Source organism: Acipenser ruthenus, chromosome 6 (genome assembly GCF_902713425.1).
Source record: "Acipenser ruthenus chromosome 6, fAciRut3.2 maternal haplotype, whole genome shotgun sequence".
NCBI classification, from domain to species: domain Eukaryota; kingdom Metazoa; phylum Chordata; class Actinopteri; order Acipenseriformes; family Acipenseridae; genus Acipenser; species Acipenser ruthenus.
Window position 1 is genome coordinate 17,191,744 of NC_081194.1, and position 21,225 is coordinate 17,212,968.

The window sequence follows — 21,225 nt, forward strand, 5'->3', positions numbered from 1 at the left end:
AATGATATATATATAAATAAATAAAACATAATATAAACAGTGGTGTAGTGCTATATTTATAAGTGTGGGGTTGCTATTATCTACATTCTACCCCCCCCCCCCCCCCCCCGCTCTCTCAACCCTACCACGCCTGCAGTCCCTGTTTCCCCATAAACTCAACAGAACCGCAGTTTATCACTAGTAGGTACAGTATTTGAAATGGCTAACAAGTGTACCAATTGATTACGAATTCAGACAGTCAGGTATTTATATTAAAGATAAATAAACACTACATATTTTCACAACCAATTCTCCCCCATGACCCACCAGCACCACACCCCTGTATATAAATAAGAATTAAATAAATCTAGAATTGCAATAAACCCCTGACATTTAATCATAGTTGTTGTGTGTTGGAGGCGCAGTTTTTTTTACTCATGTATCCAATTTGTTTGCATAAACCTTTTATACACCATTTTAAGCATGATAGATTTCCTTCCCCCAAAGTTGTTGTTGTTGTTGTTGTTGTTGTTGTTGTTGTGGTGATGATTATGTTAACATTAAGTAGTCATTTATCTTGTAAAAAGCTGGGATAGATTTAAGAAACTTCTTAAGCAATGGAATGTTTCACAGAAGATTAGGGAGGACATCTGGTAGGCTTTAATTAATAGATATGAATAGATATTTTGCTGTAAATATGACTGAGTGTGAACACATTCAGGTTGGAATATCTACCAGGGAAAGATGTTTATACAAGCTATGATTTTAAGGCTTGTCAGAGCTGTTCTGGTAGTGGATTCTGTATTTAACCAAAAATTCATCCTGGAGTCTGACGTTGTTTTACTGTAATAGCCAAGATTTTCAAGTGTCCCTTAGACCCATTATAGAAACATACGCATTTTAATACAATGCTGCAGACCTGGGGTCAATTAAAATTGCAGCAGAATTGTTTGTTCAAATTGCAATACAAATACAATTGTATTGTTCAATTACTGTTACAATTATATTAAAGTAACAAACCACTCATTTTTATTAGTTTATTTGGCAGATGCCTTTATCCAAGGTGACTTATAAGGCTAGGTCACAGTGCAAAACATTTAAATACAGCATAGTTTACAGCAAGTGCAAATACTACAAGAATACAATATGGGATTTGTATCTACAATGACGTAGTAGTTATAATAATTACTGAGAATCCAGTAACATAGTGCTTAGGTCGGGCAAGTCCAGTACATAGTAGGTGGGGTGGATCAAGAGATCTACAAGTGCAGTCTAAACAGGTGGGTGTTGACAACATCTTAACTCGATTTATTTTAAATAACCAAGCAATCATCGCAGGTACATATACACACATACTATATAACTTTTTTTTTTTTTTTTTTTAAAACAAGTGGGGTCAGAAAGCGATTGAAAATGAAATGATTGAATGACAAGTGTAATTTGGAATGTAAATGACAGTTGTATGGTAGAATTGCAATAACACAGGTGTGCCAAGGTTCAATTGTAATTTGTAATTTTTAATTTTTAATTACAAATTGCACAATTACAATTGGTTAGATATTGAGCCTTGTCAGTTCCTGTTGCTTGGTCTATGTGGGCATTATTCCTTCAATGTAAATATTGTAACAAGTAGTAGAAAACAAATCAGGAAAACTCCAGATGTCTGCTAAAGGGTACTTCTGTGAGGTATGTGACAGTCATCTAGAATGCTTATCAAAGCACTGCTATAAATCACCATTAATATGGTGGTTTGTTTTGTTTTTTCTTCACTTTCAGCTGTCTAATGTTCAGGTAATTGTCTCCAATTTCTGTAGCTGCAGTGAACACCCCATAGCTGCTTCTCTGGTTCAGAACAGTTGACCCATTTTGTCCTATGAACGGTAACCAATCTCATCACCAAGTTCCAGACACACACATACTCCTCATGTGCTGGGACTCAGGCTGTTCCACTAGTGTGTTGATGTGTTGGAGCTTAACACTCAAGTTGTTGAGCCTCTGCTTGGGCTCTGGAATGGTTTAAAGAGCCCAAAACAGTGGAATCAATTCAGCTTCTGGTGAAATCTTAGGTCATTAATTGCGTAGATTGATTTTTGGTGATGTTCCAGCGGGCATCTACTGTGTATTAGTGCCTACTATAGCTGGAAGCTGATTGGCTGCTGATACTGAATCATTTTCTAATAGGAGTTTAAGATACACCTGAGCTATAAACTGTGGCTCATCAACCTTGTAGTAAATCCTGGAATGAGTGAAACTACAATGCAATAGGAGTCTTATTACCATTCCTTGCAATTGTGATTTAAGTACTACTTTAAAGTGACTTAAAGCTGTGTTACTGTGGGTGTATTAAGTGTTACTCCAATTGTTTTGTTGAATTACTGGATGCCTTTAGATGAGTTTTCTGTTTTGTATGAATGTTTCAAAGTGAGGAAGGCTGTAAAATGTATTTATTTACTTTTATCTGCAGTAGCTTAGGGACATCTGATTAACCAGCTAATGTAAAAAATGTAAAAATTGGGCACTAATTCTACTGTTAATTGTGGGCCTCAGGGAGCAAATCAATATTGGAAAATATACAAACAGCTGTACTGATGGCATCAAGTGTAGGCTATGTAGGTTAACCTTTGGCCTGCTGACACATTCATTATGCATTGCTTCACAATGGATTTTATTTAAGTGTCTCAGGAAACCAGCTCTGAGTTATCGTGGATAAGCAAGATGAACATTTAAGAGCTGACCAGTGAAACATACCACAAATAAGTAGATATGGTGATTCACGAGTGAATAAAATCTCTGCGTTTAAGCACACATCTCTGTTCTTTAAAATGTCTTATATAGAACGGTCCTCCTGCTCATTTATAGTAATGTATACGTGCCGAGAAGTCGTTTCATTCATTATTAATTGATATGCATTTCAGGCATTTTTTTCTTGTAAATTAAAATTTAATAATGTTTACTTTTGACATTTTGGATGAATGAAGACAGGGGAGAAAAATGTCTCATATAAAATGACTAAATAGACATAAAACAATGATTTATTATACTGTAATGTGATTAGTAATGATACAAGAATTTAATTGGGTGAAAATAGCTAGTATGAAAAAAAAAAATTGGGGCTTTCTGCTCCTGAGATAATGGCTACATTTTAAGTCTCGCTTGGTCGTGTAAGTTAATGATACGATTACAATAATGTTTTAAATTGAGGTGAAGAAAAGGTTACAATGATGCATGGGATATAAAATTGAGAATGCAGAACTTGGTGGGATCACTGAAATCATTGCTTTCATTTTAGTGCTTCTGGCAGTCTGGAACTACTGTGTCAGTAAGATTTAAATGCTTTTAGCTGCTCAGAACTTATTTTTTTTTCTACTTTTCAGCTTCAATCTATTTTGGTTTTATCCTTGTCATCCTATATCAAAATCGATTTTAATCTGTTTTGTATGTATCATTTTGTGTGTGCTAATATCTGTCTTAACCAGGCTAGTAGTATTTTGGCATTCTAAACATTGTACATCATAAATAGTGCCATATTGCTTTTTAGATAAAGCTGAAGCAGGTTTTGCTAACAGGGTTGTCATGCTAGCAAAGTGATGTTCACACTTAACACAGATTCAAAACCATTTAAAAGCGGATCAAACTTGCAGCTGTAGTGTATTAATACCATGTTCACGCATTTTGGTAATTTACCTTGTACTGGATTTATCTGTTTTCAAACTGGAAGTAATGCATATCAACAAATTTGCAGCATTGTTGAACTAAATATTGGCATTTTTTACAGTCTATACACTTTGAGTATTTTAATCAAATGTGTTTATCTAATTGTATAGTATATTCAACCACAGTGTCTCTCCTGATACCCTAGCTTTTTTTGCAAATTCAAATTTCTGCGATTCAATATTAATTTTAAAATTATATACTTTTATATATGACTGCGAGTTGATCTAAAGCATAACTGTTTTTCCCCCACCATGATTTAAATTTATTTATTTATTTTTTTATTTTTTTTTACACTGTAACAATGTTTTGAGTGACAAAACAATGCAACAATGTGCAGTTTTCTATGCAACACACATGCAAACTTCGCTTATACGGTGCTGTCCAGTCCTGTGCTGTATTTTGTAACAAAGCACTACTATAAGTAGGGCTCTTCGTTTTTTTATTTTTGATGAACTAATGTCCCTTTGTTTCTTTTGAGCCAGCATAATTTCTTAATTAAACTCTTGTAGAAGTGTTGATTGTAAAACAAGATTGCTTTTGTTGTGGTGGGGGTTTTTTTCCCCATAACTTGAATGACACGCTCTGTTAGATTCACTGAGATTCACAGAACACAATTAAGATAGAACTTGTGTAACGGCTGAAACCATTTTTGCAACGAGTCACTAGGATTTCAAAATGGGGATTAAAGCAATTTAACAGTGAAACGGAATGAGAGTTTGTCAATTTAAAGGGGGGGGGGGACCCAACAAAAGCGATCTTGTATTACAATAGACACTTCTACAAGAGTTTAAGAGGTTGGCTCAAAACAAACTTAAAGGAACATTGTCGTCAAAAATAAAAACCGAAAACGAAGAACTATAAGCAATAGAACCACAATAACCACTAACAGAGAGTAATGAAATAAGATAATGCAGAAAGGTGATTTTTAAAAAAAAATTATCGTTTGTGCTATTTTAAATTGAAAAATAATGAAAATATACACAATATTTAAGGTTCGCGGCCTGACAGCAGTTGTCTGGGCAGTAATTTCCACAAATGTATTGTTCCCACATGCAAACCAATATCTGCATGTGTGCAAGCAAAATTCACTATTTTTATATATATATAATATATATATATATATAGTGTGTGTGTATATATATATATATATATATATATATATATATATATATATATATATATATATATATATGTATATATATATATATATATATGTATATATATATATATATGTCAAAGTGAAAAATAAAATCTACAAATTGTTTTAAATTAATTACAAATACAAAACAGAAAATAATTGATTGCATAAGTATTCACCCCCTTGAGTCAATATTTGGTAGAGCAATTACAGCCATAAGTCTATTTGGATAAGTCTCTACCAGCTTTGCACATCTGGACACTGCAATTTTTGCCCATTCTTTGCAAAATTGCTCAAGCTCCGTCAAGTTGGATGGGGACCTTTGGTGAACAGCAATTTTCAACTCTTTGCACATATTCTCAATTGGATTGAGGTCCGGGCTTTGACTGGGCCACTCCAGGACATTGACCTTTTTGTTTTTAAGACACTCCAGTGTGGCTTTGGCTGTATGTTTGGGGTCATTGTCCTGCTGGAAGATGAATCTTCTCCCAAGTCCCAGGTCTCTTGCAGACTTCAGCAGGTTTTCCTCCAGGATTTCTCTGTACTTTGCTGCATCCATTTTGCCTTCTATCTTAACAAGCTTTCCAGGCCCTGACGCAGAGAAGCATCCCCATAGCATGATGCTGCCACCACTATGCTTCACGGTAGGGATGGTGTTCTCAGGATGGTGTACGGTGTTAGGCTTGCGCCAAACATAGCGCTTAGTGTTGAGGCCAAAAAGCTATATTTTGGTCTCATCGGACCATAGAATCTTCTTCCACTTGGTCTCAGAGTCTCCCACATGCCTTCTGGCAAACTCTAGCCAAGATCTGATGTGAGTTTTTTTCAACAATAGCTTTCTTTTTGCCACTCTCCCATAAAAGCCAGTTTTGTGAAGCACCCAGGCTATTGTTGCCGTATGCACAGTGTCTCCCAGCTCAGCCGTGGAAGACTGTAACTCCTTTAACCCTTTGCAGTCCATTTATTAAGTGCGTGTCAGGCACGTCAGGTCCAATTTATTTTCACACGCGCAGTTAATTTTAGACGCGTTTCCACTTCACTTTTCCCTATACAGCCCTCTTGAATGAAATGAACTGATACACTGACTCTGTACCCTTCTACCCCACACCGATTGGCTGCCAGTGTCAGAGATCGCAGAGGGAGACATGGTTGAAATGAGAGACCAATTCTCATTGATTTCAAACATTTTGTTTGCAATGAATACTGCCTAATTTGTAAAAATGAAAGACACTAGTCTGCCATTACTAATTAGGAAGAAGACCATTATTTGTGCATATCATAATAAGAATTCTGATTTGGGAACATCCCTACTAAGTAGCATATATATATATATATATATATATATATATATATATATATATATATATATATATATATATATATATATATAGAGATAGCTGGGAATTCATTGCCTGTGGGTTACTGACTGCCCCTGGCTTGAGCGACCACCTAGAGTTGACGTAAAGTCACTTAAACCCAGTTCATTAAATACAGGGCTTAACATCAATGTCCCTGCGGAATTCAGATTGAGGTATGTAGTTGTAGTAAAAAAACAAAAAAACAAAACTGTACTAAACATTTTCACTACATAATTTTTAGATCCTTTAACCTAAAGTGCTAGTATTTTCGCTCTGTTTGTAGACTATAAAGACCATAATTGCTGAAGCTACAGTTCTGTAGGAAAACTGCTATATTATATTATATTATTTATGTACATGTCTAATAGGTTTGTAATAAATATACAGTATATGCAGTCAAAAAATGTTTGGCAAATATTACAAAGATAGCACACAACGCTTTCTTATGGAATGTTGATTTTTTTTTTTTTTTGCAGTTGTGTAATGCGATCTCGTTTTTTGTTTTGTTTCCTGTAATTTTTTTTATTTTTTTTTAATGAGGCAGGCTGCACTTTGCAGTGCTTCAACACAACCTAAGAACCTTGTGGAAACCCAGTTTAAGAAAGCTGAACGATATCAATAGGCGCGCGAGGCCAAATTAGAATGGACATATTTTAATATACCCTCCCGTATTTTAATAATTGGATAAATTCTCCTTCCAAATGCTAATAACCTGACAAAAGAAAACTTCTTGCACACACAACCCCATAACCGAGTATAAAGTATAACCGAAATCGTGAGAAAAGGGTGAGACTTATTTCTTTTTCCATGGAAACTGCCCCAGTGTCCGAGTAATAAACCTGCTTTAATTTGAAAGTGGGTATTTTATCTAACTTTAAACAAGCTGTTGAGGCAGGTAATGAGTTTGTACTCCTACAAAGTTTTATAATATATTTGTTTGTTTAACCCACAATCTTTCTCTTTTTTTCCCTAAACGATTTAATATGATTATATTTTAAATCTTTTCAGCATGCTTCTTTCCCCAATGAAACTTTCCAGTGTGTGTTAATTACTAATGCAACATTTGGAGTGCTGAAGCAGTTTTGGCAATTTGTACTCTTGCTTATTGAATTAAGAAATAAATCCAGTTTCCATATCAAATTAAAACAATTTCTGCTGTATGTGTTCTTTGAAATGCTAATAAGGAGAACTAGATAGATTGGATGATAAAATTAGGATTGAAGAACATTAATTGAAAACTAATGGGACAGCAGTGTAGAAGTTTATCCAGTGTACAGGGATTACATGCATGAGCAGGTTTGAAGAGCACTTCTGGGATTCTCTGTTTCACCGCATTTCTAATCCTGAGCAAGCATTGTGTTAGGACGAATATTAATAATGCTGCAAAACAATTACTTGCTCATTTACTCTCTGATTTAAAATGCATCCATAATTCAGTTGAACTAGGAGTTTTGTTAAATGCATATATTTGCCCTCAAGTGCCAAACAACAATAGTGTGTCATTCCTTTTCGATTTTCAGATTTCTTTTCAATGCCATGTTTTTTTTTCCTTTATTTTGTTTCTTTTTTTGGTATAATTGAAAAATTAATACTTGAGGTGGTATTGAATGACTTGACAATGCATAATATGTGACATGTTAAATCTAAACCATCTTTGTGTGTGTATTTTATATATATAACCTCACCCTGCATATTTGTTTTGACTGCCCTGCAAATGTTTAAGGTGTGATGCAATAAGTACGGTATTGCCTTTGTTCTGAAAACAGAAGTGTCAGGTTTAGTCCAGTGTGCTGTGAACATCCCCATTTATTGCTCATTTAACTGAAACAAATGAGTGTATGAGCTGTCTGCCATGGAAAATGTACCCTTTGCTGAACACTGCATTTATCTATGGATTCATTTGATTAGAAAATGGAAGTGTTTCTAAGATAATTTCCTAACTAGAGACTTTTAAATCCACGTGCAATGAGATGGCAGCTAATTGCTTTGTAAAACTTTTGTCATTCCTGTACTGAGTTTGTTGTATTACACACTCCTATGGATAACACACACTGTTTTACCAACCCCCATTATTGGTTCTTAACACTACATTCCTCTGCATACTGTGCAAGCAGTAGGCTACTTACTCTGCCTTAGTGCAAGAAAAAGCAGATCATATTCAAAGTCATCAACACTGGAGAACTTGGATTTTTCTATTTTTGTTCAGCGAACTGTTTTGAAAAATATTTAGCTTAAAAATATTCCTTTTCAGATGCCTTTATCCAAGGTGACTTAGAGACTAGGGTGTGGGAACTATGCATAAGCTGCAGAGTCACTTACAAATACGTCTCACCCGAAAGACGGAGCACAAGGAGGTTAAGTGACTTGCTCAGGGTCACACAATGAGTCAGTGGTTGAGGTGGGATTTGAACCGGGGACCTCTTGGTTATAAGCCCTTTTCTTTAACCACTGGACCACACAGCCTCTACTATCCACCATCAATATTTGGAAAGGGCTGATGCATTTCTATGCTACTATGTTGCTTACACAATTTAAAACACAAGCTCATTGAATTTCACAAGTGGAATAACAATGTAAGGTTAAAGACCTTTTTCATACCACATAGCTGTTCTCACTTTTTTCTAATGTTGCTGGTGTAATTAAATAAAGCATTAAAAAAGAATGATTTCCTAGTGTTTTAAAGACCGCCCAGTGTATTAGATTTTACATTAAGATGAGGTTATGTAATCAAAACACTATCTCAGTTTTTTGCTAAGATTCAAGAAACCATTATATTTAAATTGTGAAACTTTTCTTAAATACTTTACAGGTCTGTTAAGTGACAATTTTTATTCAGGCTTGCAAAATAGTCACAACAATCAGTCATGTCTATACAGCTGTATCTTCATACAGGTATAATCAAACTTTTTAAAGAAATTAAATTAATTTGGTTGATGTATTTTGTTAACTGTTTAAGAAATATCTTTCACACCAATTGTTGACACTGTTTAATGTACATTATTATAGGCTATTATAAAAGTCAATAAAACGATACAAGAGACTGGTGAGAACTAGGGTCTAAGTTCAGCATTATATCCCAATTTGTTCTGGAAGTTTAGCCAAATGCACCCATTACTCTTCTAGTATCCCACAATCCACTGCATAGTAAAGGGGTAACTAATCCAAAGAAATGTCTTTGATTGATCACCTAGGAAACATGGTCATCTGCTTGTAATTCTCAATGTGTAAATCATCATTCTCAATAATGTGTAAATGGATGTGTGTTATACTTTGAAAACTATGGTAAATATTGTTTTCACGATGTAGCAGAAGCTTTGCAATATGGGTACTATTTTCCCCAATATGTAGAAAAATGTCTAAGTCTTGAGGACTGATTTTTGTTCAAGTTTTACTCTTGACCAGACATGAGGCTTCAATATCCACTACTGTTATATTCTTGGCTTTTGTGAACTTGTGCTTTTTTTTAACATTTAAATTAAACAACCTATTGGTAATTGGATGAATCCATTCACATCCCATATACAGTATTTCTTATAGTAAGTCTTATCGTTTTCTTCAACAGAACCTCCTCGACCCATAGCCCCTCCTCAGCTGCTTGGTGTCGGACCTACATATCTTCTTATCCAGTTGAATGCCAACTCTATTTTTGGAGATGGGCCTATTATATTGAAAGAAGTGGAGTACCGAATGACGTCGGGGTCGTGGATTGAAACCCATGCTGTGAATTCCCCCAACTACAAACTGTGGCACTTGGACCCAGACACAGAGTATGAGATTAGAGTCCTGCTGACCAGACCTGGGGAAGGAGGTACTGGTCAGTCAGGCCCCCCTCTCATCACGAGGACAAAATGCGCAGGTAAGTAAATTTAGCATGGCCTTTCTTTCTTTTCCCTCTGTGTACATTTGCATTATTAATTAGCGCAAACTGCTTTGTGTGCAGTCTAGTACTGTCTTTTGTTTTGTGGCACAGTGGCTTTAACTGACAAACGTATAGATCTTTTAAAATGGTAAATCCAGGAATATTGGGTCAGAAATATGTAATTTATTAGCTGTTTACCCTTAGGCTGTAATCATTTATTTTTGTTGTGGCATTATCATGCCTGAAGGATTAGCATAGTAAAATACAAAATAACAGCAGCTATTATATCGCAAACATTACAACTGTCATATTTAAGCAAACTATATGCAGAAACCAATGTAATATCCAACATTTCTAGGAAATGTGTGTCCAAGGAGTTCTGTTTGGGAAGTAATATGGAAAGTGGTTATTATGTCTGCAAGAATGTATACCAGACTTTTGTTAATTGGTACATAGAATGCATTTTACCTGTTAAGATGCTATACATCTATCCCCAAGCCATTTATTAGACAATGTTTAGAATGGGTTTCAATTGACTAAGTTGTGTGTTTTTGTTTCGGTGGTGGTGGGGTCTAGTTTGTCAACTTTATGCTCAAGGTTGGTATGGCATATCCCATTGGTTCACATCAATATCTAGAAACATGATGAAAGTAGTTTCTAGAGTTTGTAAAGAGAAAACCTATTTGTTTCTGGTGTAAATGGGAGGGATCCTAAAGTGTTCAATTTTTTTTTCTCTTGTAAATGCTGCCAAATATTTTTTTGAATATGCTTCAGCTTTATATTTACTGTATATCAGTACTTGCACAAGTAATAGTTTACGTTTGTGATGACATAGTAATTAACTTGCATAGCTTTTGAAAGGCCATGGTTGTCCTTGACCATTTATCTTGTCAGTTTTCATAGCAGCTATGTGCAGAACTTGAATTGGAGCTGTTTAAAAACTGCCTTGGTGTAACAACTGAAGGTTCATTGAAAACCATTGCCTTGCTACCACCTCCTTCTTGTTTTGCACAGTGCCATGGCTAACTGGTGTAAGTAGGGTTGCCACCCGTTCTGGTTTTGCCTGGATTGTTCTCTTTTTGAGGCAGCTGTCAAGGGAAATCTGTAAGACTTCCCGGGACATTAAATGTCATCAAGGTATATGATTTATTTAATTATTTTTTGTACAAATGACTCTGGTGTCATGCTTTTTTTGTAAATCAGAGGTGGGAACCCTAGGTGTAAGAGATCTAGAGCTGTACCCAGGGGGCAACTACTCTTCCCATAACCCACAAGCCTGTGATGTATTGAGAGTAAAAAGGCCTGCTGTATTCCTCTTATTGTAACAGTTAAACAAGATCTTAACCTTTTAAGTCAATTTAAAAAGAAAGCCTTAAAACCAGCTATGAAACTATTTACTAAAGCAATTTACGCTTTATGCACAAAAGTAGGCAAATGCTGCATTAACATTTGGTAGATATGGTGTGTAGTGACTTTAATATGAATAATATTGAGCAGATGGCTGCTATATCTCCTTGGTAACGTGTGGAAACAGTCTAACCAGATAGAATGTGCAGTGAACTTAAGATTTCACAAGAAACTATTGAACAGTTTCTTTGATTCTCAATGTGATTTGATATTTACCTAACCCTGAGTACAGCAATCTTTGTCTTTGGTTTTAAATAGCTATGTGTTGTTGGAGCTACAATTTAAATATTTTGGCCTCCTGGGTGAACTTTAAACTGCTTTTGTCTTTTTTTTTATTTTAATGTGTAATAAAGCAGTGCTCACAAGCAAGTTTTAATGGGTTTTATAAATGAATGTAGACACAGTCAGTGAGTATTTAATGCATTAACTGAAATCCAAGGACTGAAATGCAAACACAGAGATATGATCTGTCATGCACACGGAATGATGTTTTATTTCAATAATACATACATAGGAAGTGGTGTGACTGACCTTGAAAAAGCAGCAAAGGACCATCATATTGACCAGGTAAATAGATTGTTTTATACTGCTATTAATGGCTTTAAAAAGCTGAACCCAATGTGGATGCTGAAGGCTCATCCCTGTTGAACTGCCTGTTAAATGTGTATCCATAACCCGGTAGGGTTAAATGATCTTAATACTGCTTTTTGCTTTTATTTTTATTTTAATGTAGTTACTCCTGGTTCAGGTAATAAAAGCTCTACTTCATGGCGTACAGGGTGAGTCATGCAATCAGGAGTTTGCTGGTTAGAGTTGCTGATGTAGTCCAGGGGCTCACATTGCATTGGCTTTTTTACTCGCCCGAGTCCCGGTGGTGTGTCCAGACTGGGCCATACCTCCCAGGGTTCAGTAGCTCATTAACATCCTCTCAGTGGATGTAAAGAGGTTGTTGGCTTGACTGACCATTTCAAATTAACAGGAAGAATAAACAACAATAACATGGAGAAATGCATATTTCAACTGCATATCGTGCGAAGAGCCTGCAGGGTGAGAAATTTACATTTATAAAATGTTATATTGGCAGTAGGTGAGAGACTTTAAAAACTGACCATTATATTGCCAATTGCATATAAAGATTGACTAAAAGTGTTTACTGGCTGAATTTCGGAGAACTGTTTTAAATTAAACAGCTTGTTGCTCTTCTATTTAATAATTGGGTTATAATGACAATGCAGCTATAGGAAGGTCAACAGTTCAACCTGTTATTCATTTATGTCCCCATGCACACATTTGAGTTGTTTGATGGAGTATGTGGTCTGGCTAATTGCCACAAGCAGGATTTTAGAACTTTGAAGGGTATCTTCCAAGTTATTTGACAAACATTCTTGCTGAAATGAAACATACCTGTCTAGGAGATTTGTTCTGTTTTCACTCAGTTGAAAACAAATGGCTCCCTGTTTTATTGACTTTTTCAACCTTTATCAATTTTAATCGGCCCTGGAGCAAGAAAATCTATTAAAGAAGTTTGCTTCCTCTAGCAGTGATTTATTTGAGTTGTTTCCAGCTAATACTGGTCCACACCATGTCAAACTTTCATTTTCAGTTTAGGTTTAAGAAACAATTTAAATATGCATGGCATGCATTTTTCTCTAGCAAAAGGGTTACAGAACCCCTGCATTGTTGATAAGAGACACATTACTTTTACATTTGCTGTATCCCGTGTTGTCCATATCGCAGCAACATTTTTTTTCAACATATTTTTCAAGAGACGGCAATGTGTTTAAAAAATATACAGACAGCAAGGGTAATAGAACGTGTTTGTTGTAAACTTTTATAGGGAGGTCTGTAACGCTAGGTTATTGTTCTTGTGTTTGTTTTCTGTTGAGAATAATTGTCGAATTGGGGTGTATAAAACTTTTTTATAAAGCAGTGAAATTGAAATAGCAGTGTCATTTTTTTCAAACTTGTTTTTTGTAACAATGAACGTTCATGTCGAGTTCTGAACCATGTCATAACTTCACACATTTATATCTTGGGTTATGAATGTCTTTGACTTTTCCTAAATTCTGGCGGATTTATTAAAAACCACAAAAAAATACTTTAACTTTGATCCTTAAAGAAATGTAGTTGTAGGAAATGTTTGCTGTCAGAATAGATCAGAGATGTGGTGTGTTTTTTTTTGTATATACCTCAATTTATGATTTTACAAAGCCGTCCCCAGTAGCCCATCCAGTGAAGACATGACCTGAGAAGTGCACGGTGAGTTGTACGATCAGAAACTTGCTGATTTTGAATGCCTCAAGAGTTCAGCAGCTTGGTAACTTCTGTTGCGGGTATGGTGGTTTGCAGCGATGGAGACGTTTGAATTGGGCCTTTTGGAATTGATTATGAATAAATAATTTAAATTATAACAAACCAGTAAGTGTTTCCTCCAAGATTTTTTTTTCTGAAGTAAAGTTTGTTTCAGTAATTCACAAGAAAGGTTTACACATGCACATTTAAAAGCGAAGGTGGGTCACAACAGAAGGCAATGAAGAAGATCCAATAGCTGCTTGGGTTGTTTCTGTATGGTTTTGCTGAATCGACTCCAAGCAAAGACAATTGAAATTCAAATCAATCATTTTAAGTGTGATAGAATCAGAAATTGTGTGTTGTGCTCGGATTGAAGTACACCCTTGTCGGTCTCTTTTTGGAGTTAATTTTGGAAGTTAAATTTGAATTGATATTGCCATTTCTGACAAAGGGGAAATAAAAAGCAATAGGTTTGAGCTAAACAACTTTGAATGGTTGTTAATGTAGATGACTTTCAGGCAGTGAATGTCAGAACAGTAGATTACTTTCTTTACCTCGGGTGTTTTTAAACCATCTCCTGTGGTATGGCTGACATTTATTCTTTTGTTGAACATGGGAAGCAAAGTAATTGGAGTCTGGTAATTTTCTGTCTGTGGCTGATGAAGATAAATCATAGAGTGTTGGAGTACACACTGACAATCCCACACTGGAATGCTCAAACATGAGCTCCTGCTAATGCATTATTTAAACTTGTTTTCTTTCTGATTGACATTCCAAAATTGCCCAACTTTCAGTAATGACTTTGGCTTTTGTATTTTGTGTCTTTTCAATAATATTATGAATATGCAATTAAAAAAATAAATAACAAAATACTACAAATCCCACTTGTAAGCCACTTGTATTTTCTGTGTTTTAATTATACTGTGTTTACACTTACAACTCTGACCTGAACTGGCTCAGAGTTGATCAGATTAGAAGATACTTATCACTTGAGCCACCCGTTTACACTTGAACACAGACCAGGGCTGGGACCAGCCCAGTACCTTTTGATTTGCTAAATCTCATCTTCGTAAGAGTGCACTTGCATGCAGCGGTCCAGATAAGCTGCATACCTGCTGTTTTGACTCATTAAAAAATCGCAAATACGCAATCAGTTTTAATAAATCTGTAAAAATGTGCTTAGCAATTTTGCTACACAGCTTGTCTGCCTACCCTAAAACTTCCACTAACAACTACATCTCCCAGAATAGAATGTTGTCGGTTACTAGGAAACTGTGCACAATAAAAACCCTCCCAACAAAACATTATCCAAACTCTGACTAGCCCCGTTGTCTTGCAGCCAAGCACAGTAAGAATAAAATAAATTCGAAGCTAATCAGGTTGAAGCGTAAACACCCCAGTCAAACTACAAATCCAACTGGAACCATCGTCGGAGACAACCGCTAAAAAAAGGGTGCCTATAGTATTAAACAAACTGTTTTATTACTTATTAATGCATTTCCTTATTTTATTTATCTGTATAGCTTCGTATTGAAGTTAACATATTCACTGAGTTAAGAATTTAATGTTAAATGTTTTGATTTGTTTCTGTGCTTTATCTATCTCTCTATCTATATTATGAATGAACTGTTTCTGTGCTTATCTTCAAAGTCATATTGGCTGTGGTCAATAAAGTGAATAAGAACAGCTGTTGTCTCCGATTTTATTTGTACAGTAGTTCAAAGTAACACTGCAGTTAAAATGGAAGACTCTTTTTTTTTTTTTAATGCCTATTCCTTTACTATTAAAGATGGTATTTATCGAGATTGCTCATGTCTTGAAGGTAATGTTGCATCTTACCCCCTGAAAATAAGAAGGTAAGTTACCCCCAGACCCAAACTGCACACAAACTGGCAGAAAAGATGTTACTGATGAAAACAGACGTGTTCGTTGAGAATCAGGAAAATGCTTCCACAAGAAAAGACGCTGAGTGATATAGAAAAGAAAACAGTAAAAGCGTGACTAGAAGAAAATGGAGAAAACAGGAAAATTCATCAAATACCAGTACAGCAACTAGACAACATTACGGTATACTGGGAAGCAAAGACAGGTGTTTAATGCAACACAAATATGAAAGTTCAATTTACTACGGTAACCAAACAGACTTCACAAAAACAAAAGTTTAGTGCAAAACAAAAGCATTACAAAAAAAGGGAAGGGAATTGGTCATAAGTGCTACTTTTCAAGCTACTGTAAATGGTTACAACTAATTATAACAAATAAAGTACACCAAGGTGTGCAATAAAAAGCCTGTAATTGTCTCTCAGGCTTCTGGTGACATGGATACTCCACCTTGGGTCTCGTCATTTATCTTGCCACAAGTGTGTTTATTATTGTTATTGATTTCTTTTTTGAGCTGCCTGTGTTGTCACGTGTAACCAAACAAAAAAAGTTTGTTTATACACCATGCTTAGGGGATGAGTAATGATTAGTTGTAGTGATTGGGAGAGTAAAATGATTAGAAATGGAACCAGCATAAAAATATTTGAGCTAGCTTTCCCCCCTAGTGTTAAGTCTGTATTTCAAATAGGGTTATTTGTAGCTTTTATTGTTGTGGATTATTTGGCTGTCACTGTAGTCTTGATGGCAGTGCGCTGTGTTTATGCATTTTTAGAAAGGGAATTTCAGGAAAGAACAGAAATGCAGCACTCCGATTGGCTGAAACACTACAGTATTGAATGTCGACCCTTACAAGCATAGAGGTGTGTTTCTCCCTCAATTTCTTCAACCTAGCTACTTGTTACTGGGGTACCGAAATGGTGACGCACAAGGCAGCCTTGTAGCATTCCGGTCATTCTGCAATCATGCCCTTGCGACGGCTTTGGTATACTCACCCATTCAATAATGGTTACATTTCGTACTTGAAAGGGAACGTTAGGTTATTATCATAACCCTGGTTCCCTGAAATAGAAATGTAACCATTAACCTTCAACCTTTAAGGCTAAAAACTGGGACAGTCCTAGTTTTCCTGCGATGTCTGGTAACCGTATTTACATCACAGCACTTACGATGATACACTTTGAAAAATAAAGCCTAGACATTTAAATTGATTAAACTTCCACAAGCTTGCGGCTTTATTTTTCAAATTGTACAAATGTTAGTGCCGTGATGCATATAATTAAACAAGTGCTATATGCAGGTCTAAAAATGAAGGAAACCATATCAAAATACGATCACAGGTTAATTTGTAGATATGTATGTTTGTTTGTTTCTGTCAACGTTTCATATAACATTTCACATGTAGCCCACATTTAATTAAATGTCTTCATTATAGCACATATATAAACTTCTGTTTGTATTTTGGAATCCTCTGCCTCTGTCTCTCCTCAGCGTTCTGTCCAAAGTTATTTTTTGGTTGTTGTCCAAATAACAATTCAAACATCCTGTTGCTGTTGTCTGTGCCTGTTTGATGGCTACAATGGAGGTGTTACTCACGAGTATACACACCAAACGTGAGCTGTCTCAGGGACCTCTGCCTTCACAGTAGAACAAAAGACAGACCAAAGCTATCGCAGAGCCCCCCTCTGGAGCCAGCCACTTTTAGGATGGCTGGACCTGGGCCGACTGCATTTACACAACAAAAAAAACACCTCAGCCGTCTGAGTCTAAACAGGGTTTTATTGTATCAGACCATTAAAAATAACTTTGAAATGTTGCCTCAGGTTCCAGAACTTGTAATATTCATTTACAGATAACAATCTGCTATTTGCTTACTTCAGTCAGTTGTAATATTTATTTGAATGCTTCCAAGGTATTTGTCCTTTTAACACCGGAATCTATATATTCTGAAATTTATTTTTCCTGACACTTTACTTTCAGTTAATCGAAAAATGCTATTCATTAATAATCCTGAAACCCGTGAACACACTTTGATAAATATTTAAACAGCCACGTGGTTTTTTTTTTTTTTTTTTTTTTTTTTTCCTCTGTGAAGATAATGTAGGTCTCTATCTTTTAACATTTGCAGAGCCCCACCTTGATGTGATATGATTGCAGTCATACCCTGGCAGTCTATTGGCATTTAACAGCATTTGTGCAGGGTGTATTTGCAATGCCTAAAGCAGACGTAAGGTCAATTACAATTGTAATTGTGCGATCTGTAATTGCAATTACAATGTAATTGTAATGGTATCTTTTATATTTGAATTTTTACAGTTCATTGGCATTCAATCATTTATTGTATTTTCAACCACTTTTGGTGACCCCATTTGGCTGTAAAAGATTTCAGTTTTGTAAACCACCTAAAGAGCTTTTAACAGCTGTGGTGGTGCAGTTGCTGAAATTTCCCCCAGTAACGTTGATTTTATTTTTTCCAAACCAGCAAGAAACAATAGGATGAGTGCAGTGTTCTCAGATTTACATTGTGATAGGTTATTTCTAGTTTGGTAGCATTAATATATATAATAACATTTTGAAAGAAGTGGTACAAACTTTGCATGAGAGAAGATTAGTAAAATTAGCGAACGTTTACCCCAAACCAATCAGGAGATAGGAATGAAAAGTGGGTTATTAATCATACAGCACAACACTTGCTCAGCAAACCTTGTGCTTATACAGCACTAAAGGGATTTGATTTAATCTTATTAAATGAGGAAATTAACAAACAACCAAGATTCACTATGGTTTAATGGGGGTAACACAGTATTAGAAAGCAATCACACTTGTGCATTGTTGAAAGTAGGTTGCGGCTGCTGTATTTACCAGAAAGTTTTATAGTTAATCAGAATGGGGGGGGGGGGGGGGGGGGTACATTTTAAATCGTGTAAGCAGACAAACCATTTTGACTACATTGTTAATTCCCAGATAAGAATGCTATGGCTGGCATTAAAATATTATTTTGATATACTACAGGCTTATGAGAACTAAAGGAACAATATTTAACATGTCTAGGACTAGCATGACTTCATATTTAAGCTTGAGATTTTCTCACAGTATAAGGATATCTGGGTCTTGCAGAACAATGTGGTCATGTCCTTGGGCGGGCTTTTTTTTTTTTTAAACTAACAGTACTGAAATAAGGCTCCATTGGTATGTTTTACAAATCTAGTATGAACCCCTTCAATGTAAAAAAATAATAATTGTACCAAATTCTAGCAGGGGCTGTAATAAAACAAAGGTCCCAGGTTGAGGTATTGCATGTGTTCACTTAGTTTCACAGTTTTCTGAAATTTGTGCCTGCAGCGTGGAGCTCACCATGTAGCAGTTCTACACAATGTGTGTACTCTGACTACCATCACTTCCCCACCATTTATTTTTGGAATCTATATTAGTAGTAACAAGAATACACTCCAACTCATAGAAAGTGTTAATTATAAAAAGTTTAACACTTTGATTACATGCCTTTTACAATAAGGAATTGCAAGTCCACAATTTATAATTTTAGTTTAAGATATAGGTCAAAGGAACTGAACACATTTTTATACTTGTTTTGGAGTGGGTCTATACCAGTATATCATTCAGAATAAGTCAATGGAAGTTAATAGGGAATTACAGATGGGAGAGTCCAAGGGAATTGATCTTTTAAGCACAACAGTGTGTTTGTTTTCCGCTATGATTTAATGCAGTTGATTTATCTGCAAAAAAATCATTAGCCTGAAGGAAGTTGGGACCATTTTGAAAACCATGGATATTGTGGGAAACATTGGGCTTTTGTGTTCTCAAGTACTGGTACTGGATCATCTGGTAGCATCTGTTGCCAAGTTATGCCAAAGCTATTATACTATGTTTATATGCATGTATCAAAGGTGACAGAAGAGCAAGATGGGCTTAATACAATTATTTGCTGTGTGTACATCTATCCAATGATGCAGTAGGTAGACAAATATAAGATTCTCTTTGGGATGGTATATGAGCTCTGAATTGCCTATTTCCACTATATTGATTTGTTTGTTTGGAGATGATAGGTACAGAAAAAAAAATCAATTCATAAAAAAGTTACAAACCTAAATTGCAGTGAACACTTGAGTTTCTGTATGGAATGGACACTTGTGTAGCCAAAGCAAGGATTAGTAACTGACCCCTTTTTCTTGAAATGTAATTTGTAACTGATGGCTGGAATCCCACCTCATGACCCTGCTAAAGCCCTGTTTCTGACATTTACAACTTTCCAATATTGCTGACATTGCAATGCACCTTCAGGTTTTAGATATACAGAATAAAAAAAAGAAGTCCTCATTTCTCTTCTACAATAACATTTCAGACAGTTGACTTTTCGGATTTGAGGATTTTAAAAAACTCAATACTGTTTAATGACTTTTAGGAGTGACAGGCAAGGTAATACCAGGAAATGTATCTCATCAACAGAATGTTAATAAAACACAAAACGTGTAGGCCCCCAAAGTTTGACGCATTTCATTACTTTCATGGTTAATATAATATGCAGCTTTCTTATAAATAGTATCAGATGCACGATCACCTGCATACAACTGTCTCCTTTATCGTGCCAGTAAGTGTTTAACACGACCATATTTCATCGGGTGATGCATAAAAACCATCAAAAAACATCACTCATTGTGCCATTAGAATAACGTGCCCTTTAGAGACCAATTTTCTCATTAACATATTCGTCTGATTCATAAATCTGAATTGTGTTGGTAATTGAGCCTTATCGGCATCATAGTGTGAACACGTGCCTCAGACCAGGCAGAGAACGAGATGTTTCTTAACGGTATAATTTCCTAGCATAATATCTGTGTTTAGGAACATGTATTTAAGCTAGTAACAATAATAAAAAATGAAGTGTTTAATAATCCAATAATTGCCGAATTCCATTTTACAAAATTAGCTCTGTTTTCACCACAAATACATCCAGGTTCAAGGTTCATTGAGCCTTCCCTTAAGTCTTTGTTTGTTTGTTTGTTTGTTTTAAGCCTATCGGTACACACATTACCTTACAGCAACATTTTAAATGATGCAATTGATAAACAATCCAGGCAGTGCTGTGAAACACCAGGGCCCGAAATATTTAGGCTCAGCCTTGAGAAATGTTCCGTTGCCCGAAATATTCGTGCTCGCCCTTGAAAGGGTCAAAAAGGAGCTTTTTGTATGGTAAGATGTACTGTATGAAAAACAAATTTGAGATGTATTTGAATTAATTGTGCAGATATTTGCAAACCTGAGGGAATACAATAACAAATCAAATCACCGGCTCTTTTTTTCCACCATTTAACAATGATTTGTATTTTAATGTAACTGTGTGGTGCTGTCTTTCTGTGCCATTTGTCATTCAAAGTTTTAAACATATGAGGAAAATAACCGGTGCTTGCTGACGCTCCAGTGCCTTCTATACTTTCTTGTGTGCTGCACAGGAAATGTGTGCTAACATTAGAGGATCCTCTAATATCATGAACTGTGACAAATTTAATTTCTGGTGGTTACAGTTCTGAAGGGGTGGGGGGGGGGGTCAGGGGAATTTAAGAAAATGCACACACTTTTGACTT

At 35.6% G+C, this 21,225-nt stretch overlaps 1 protein-coding gene across 7 annotated transcripts in view; it reads left to right on the forward strand.

Moving 5' to 3' along the window:
- The window catches only part of LOC117411386 (receptor-type tyrosine-protein phosphatase kappa), a 158,552-nt gene that overhangs the window by 75,140 nt on the left and 62,187 nt on the right, over positions 1 to 21,225 (forward strand). For all 7 annotated transcript variants that reach the window (XM_034018818.3, XM_034018819.3, XM_034018822.3 and 4 more), the window contains exon 7: positions 9,752 to 10,045. In XM_034018818.3, the coding sequence (XP_033874709.3) occupies positions 9,752 to 10,045 (294 nt within the window). The remainder of the gene's footprint in view (positions 1 to 9,751; positions 10,046 to 21,225) is intronic.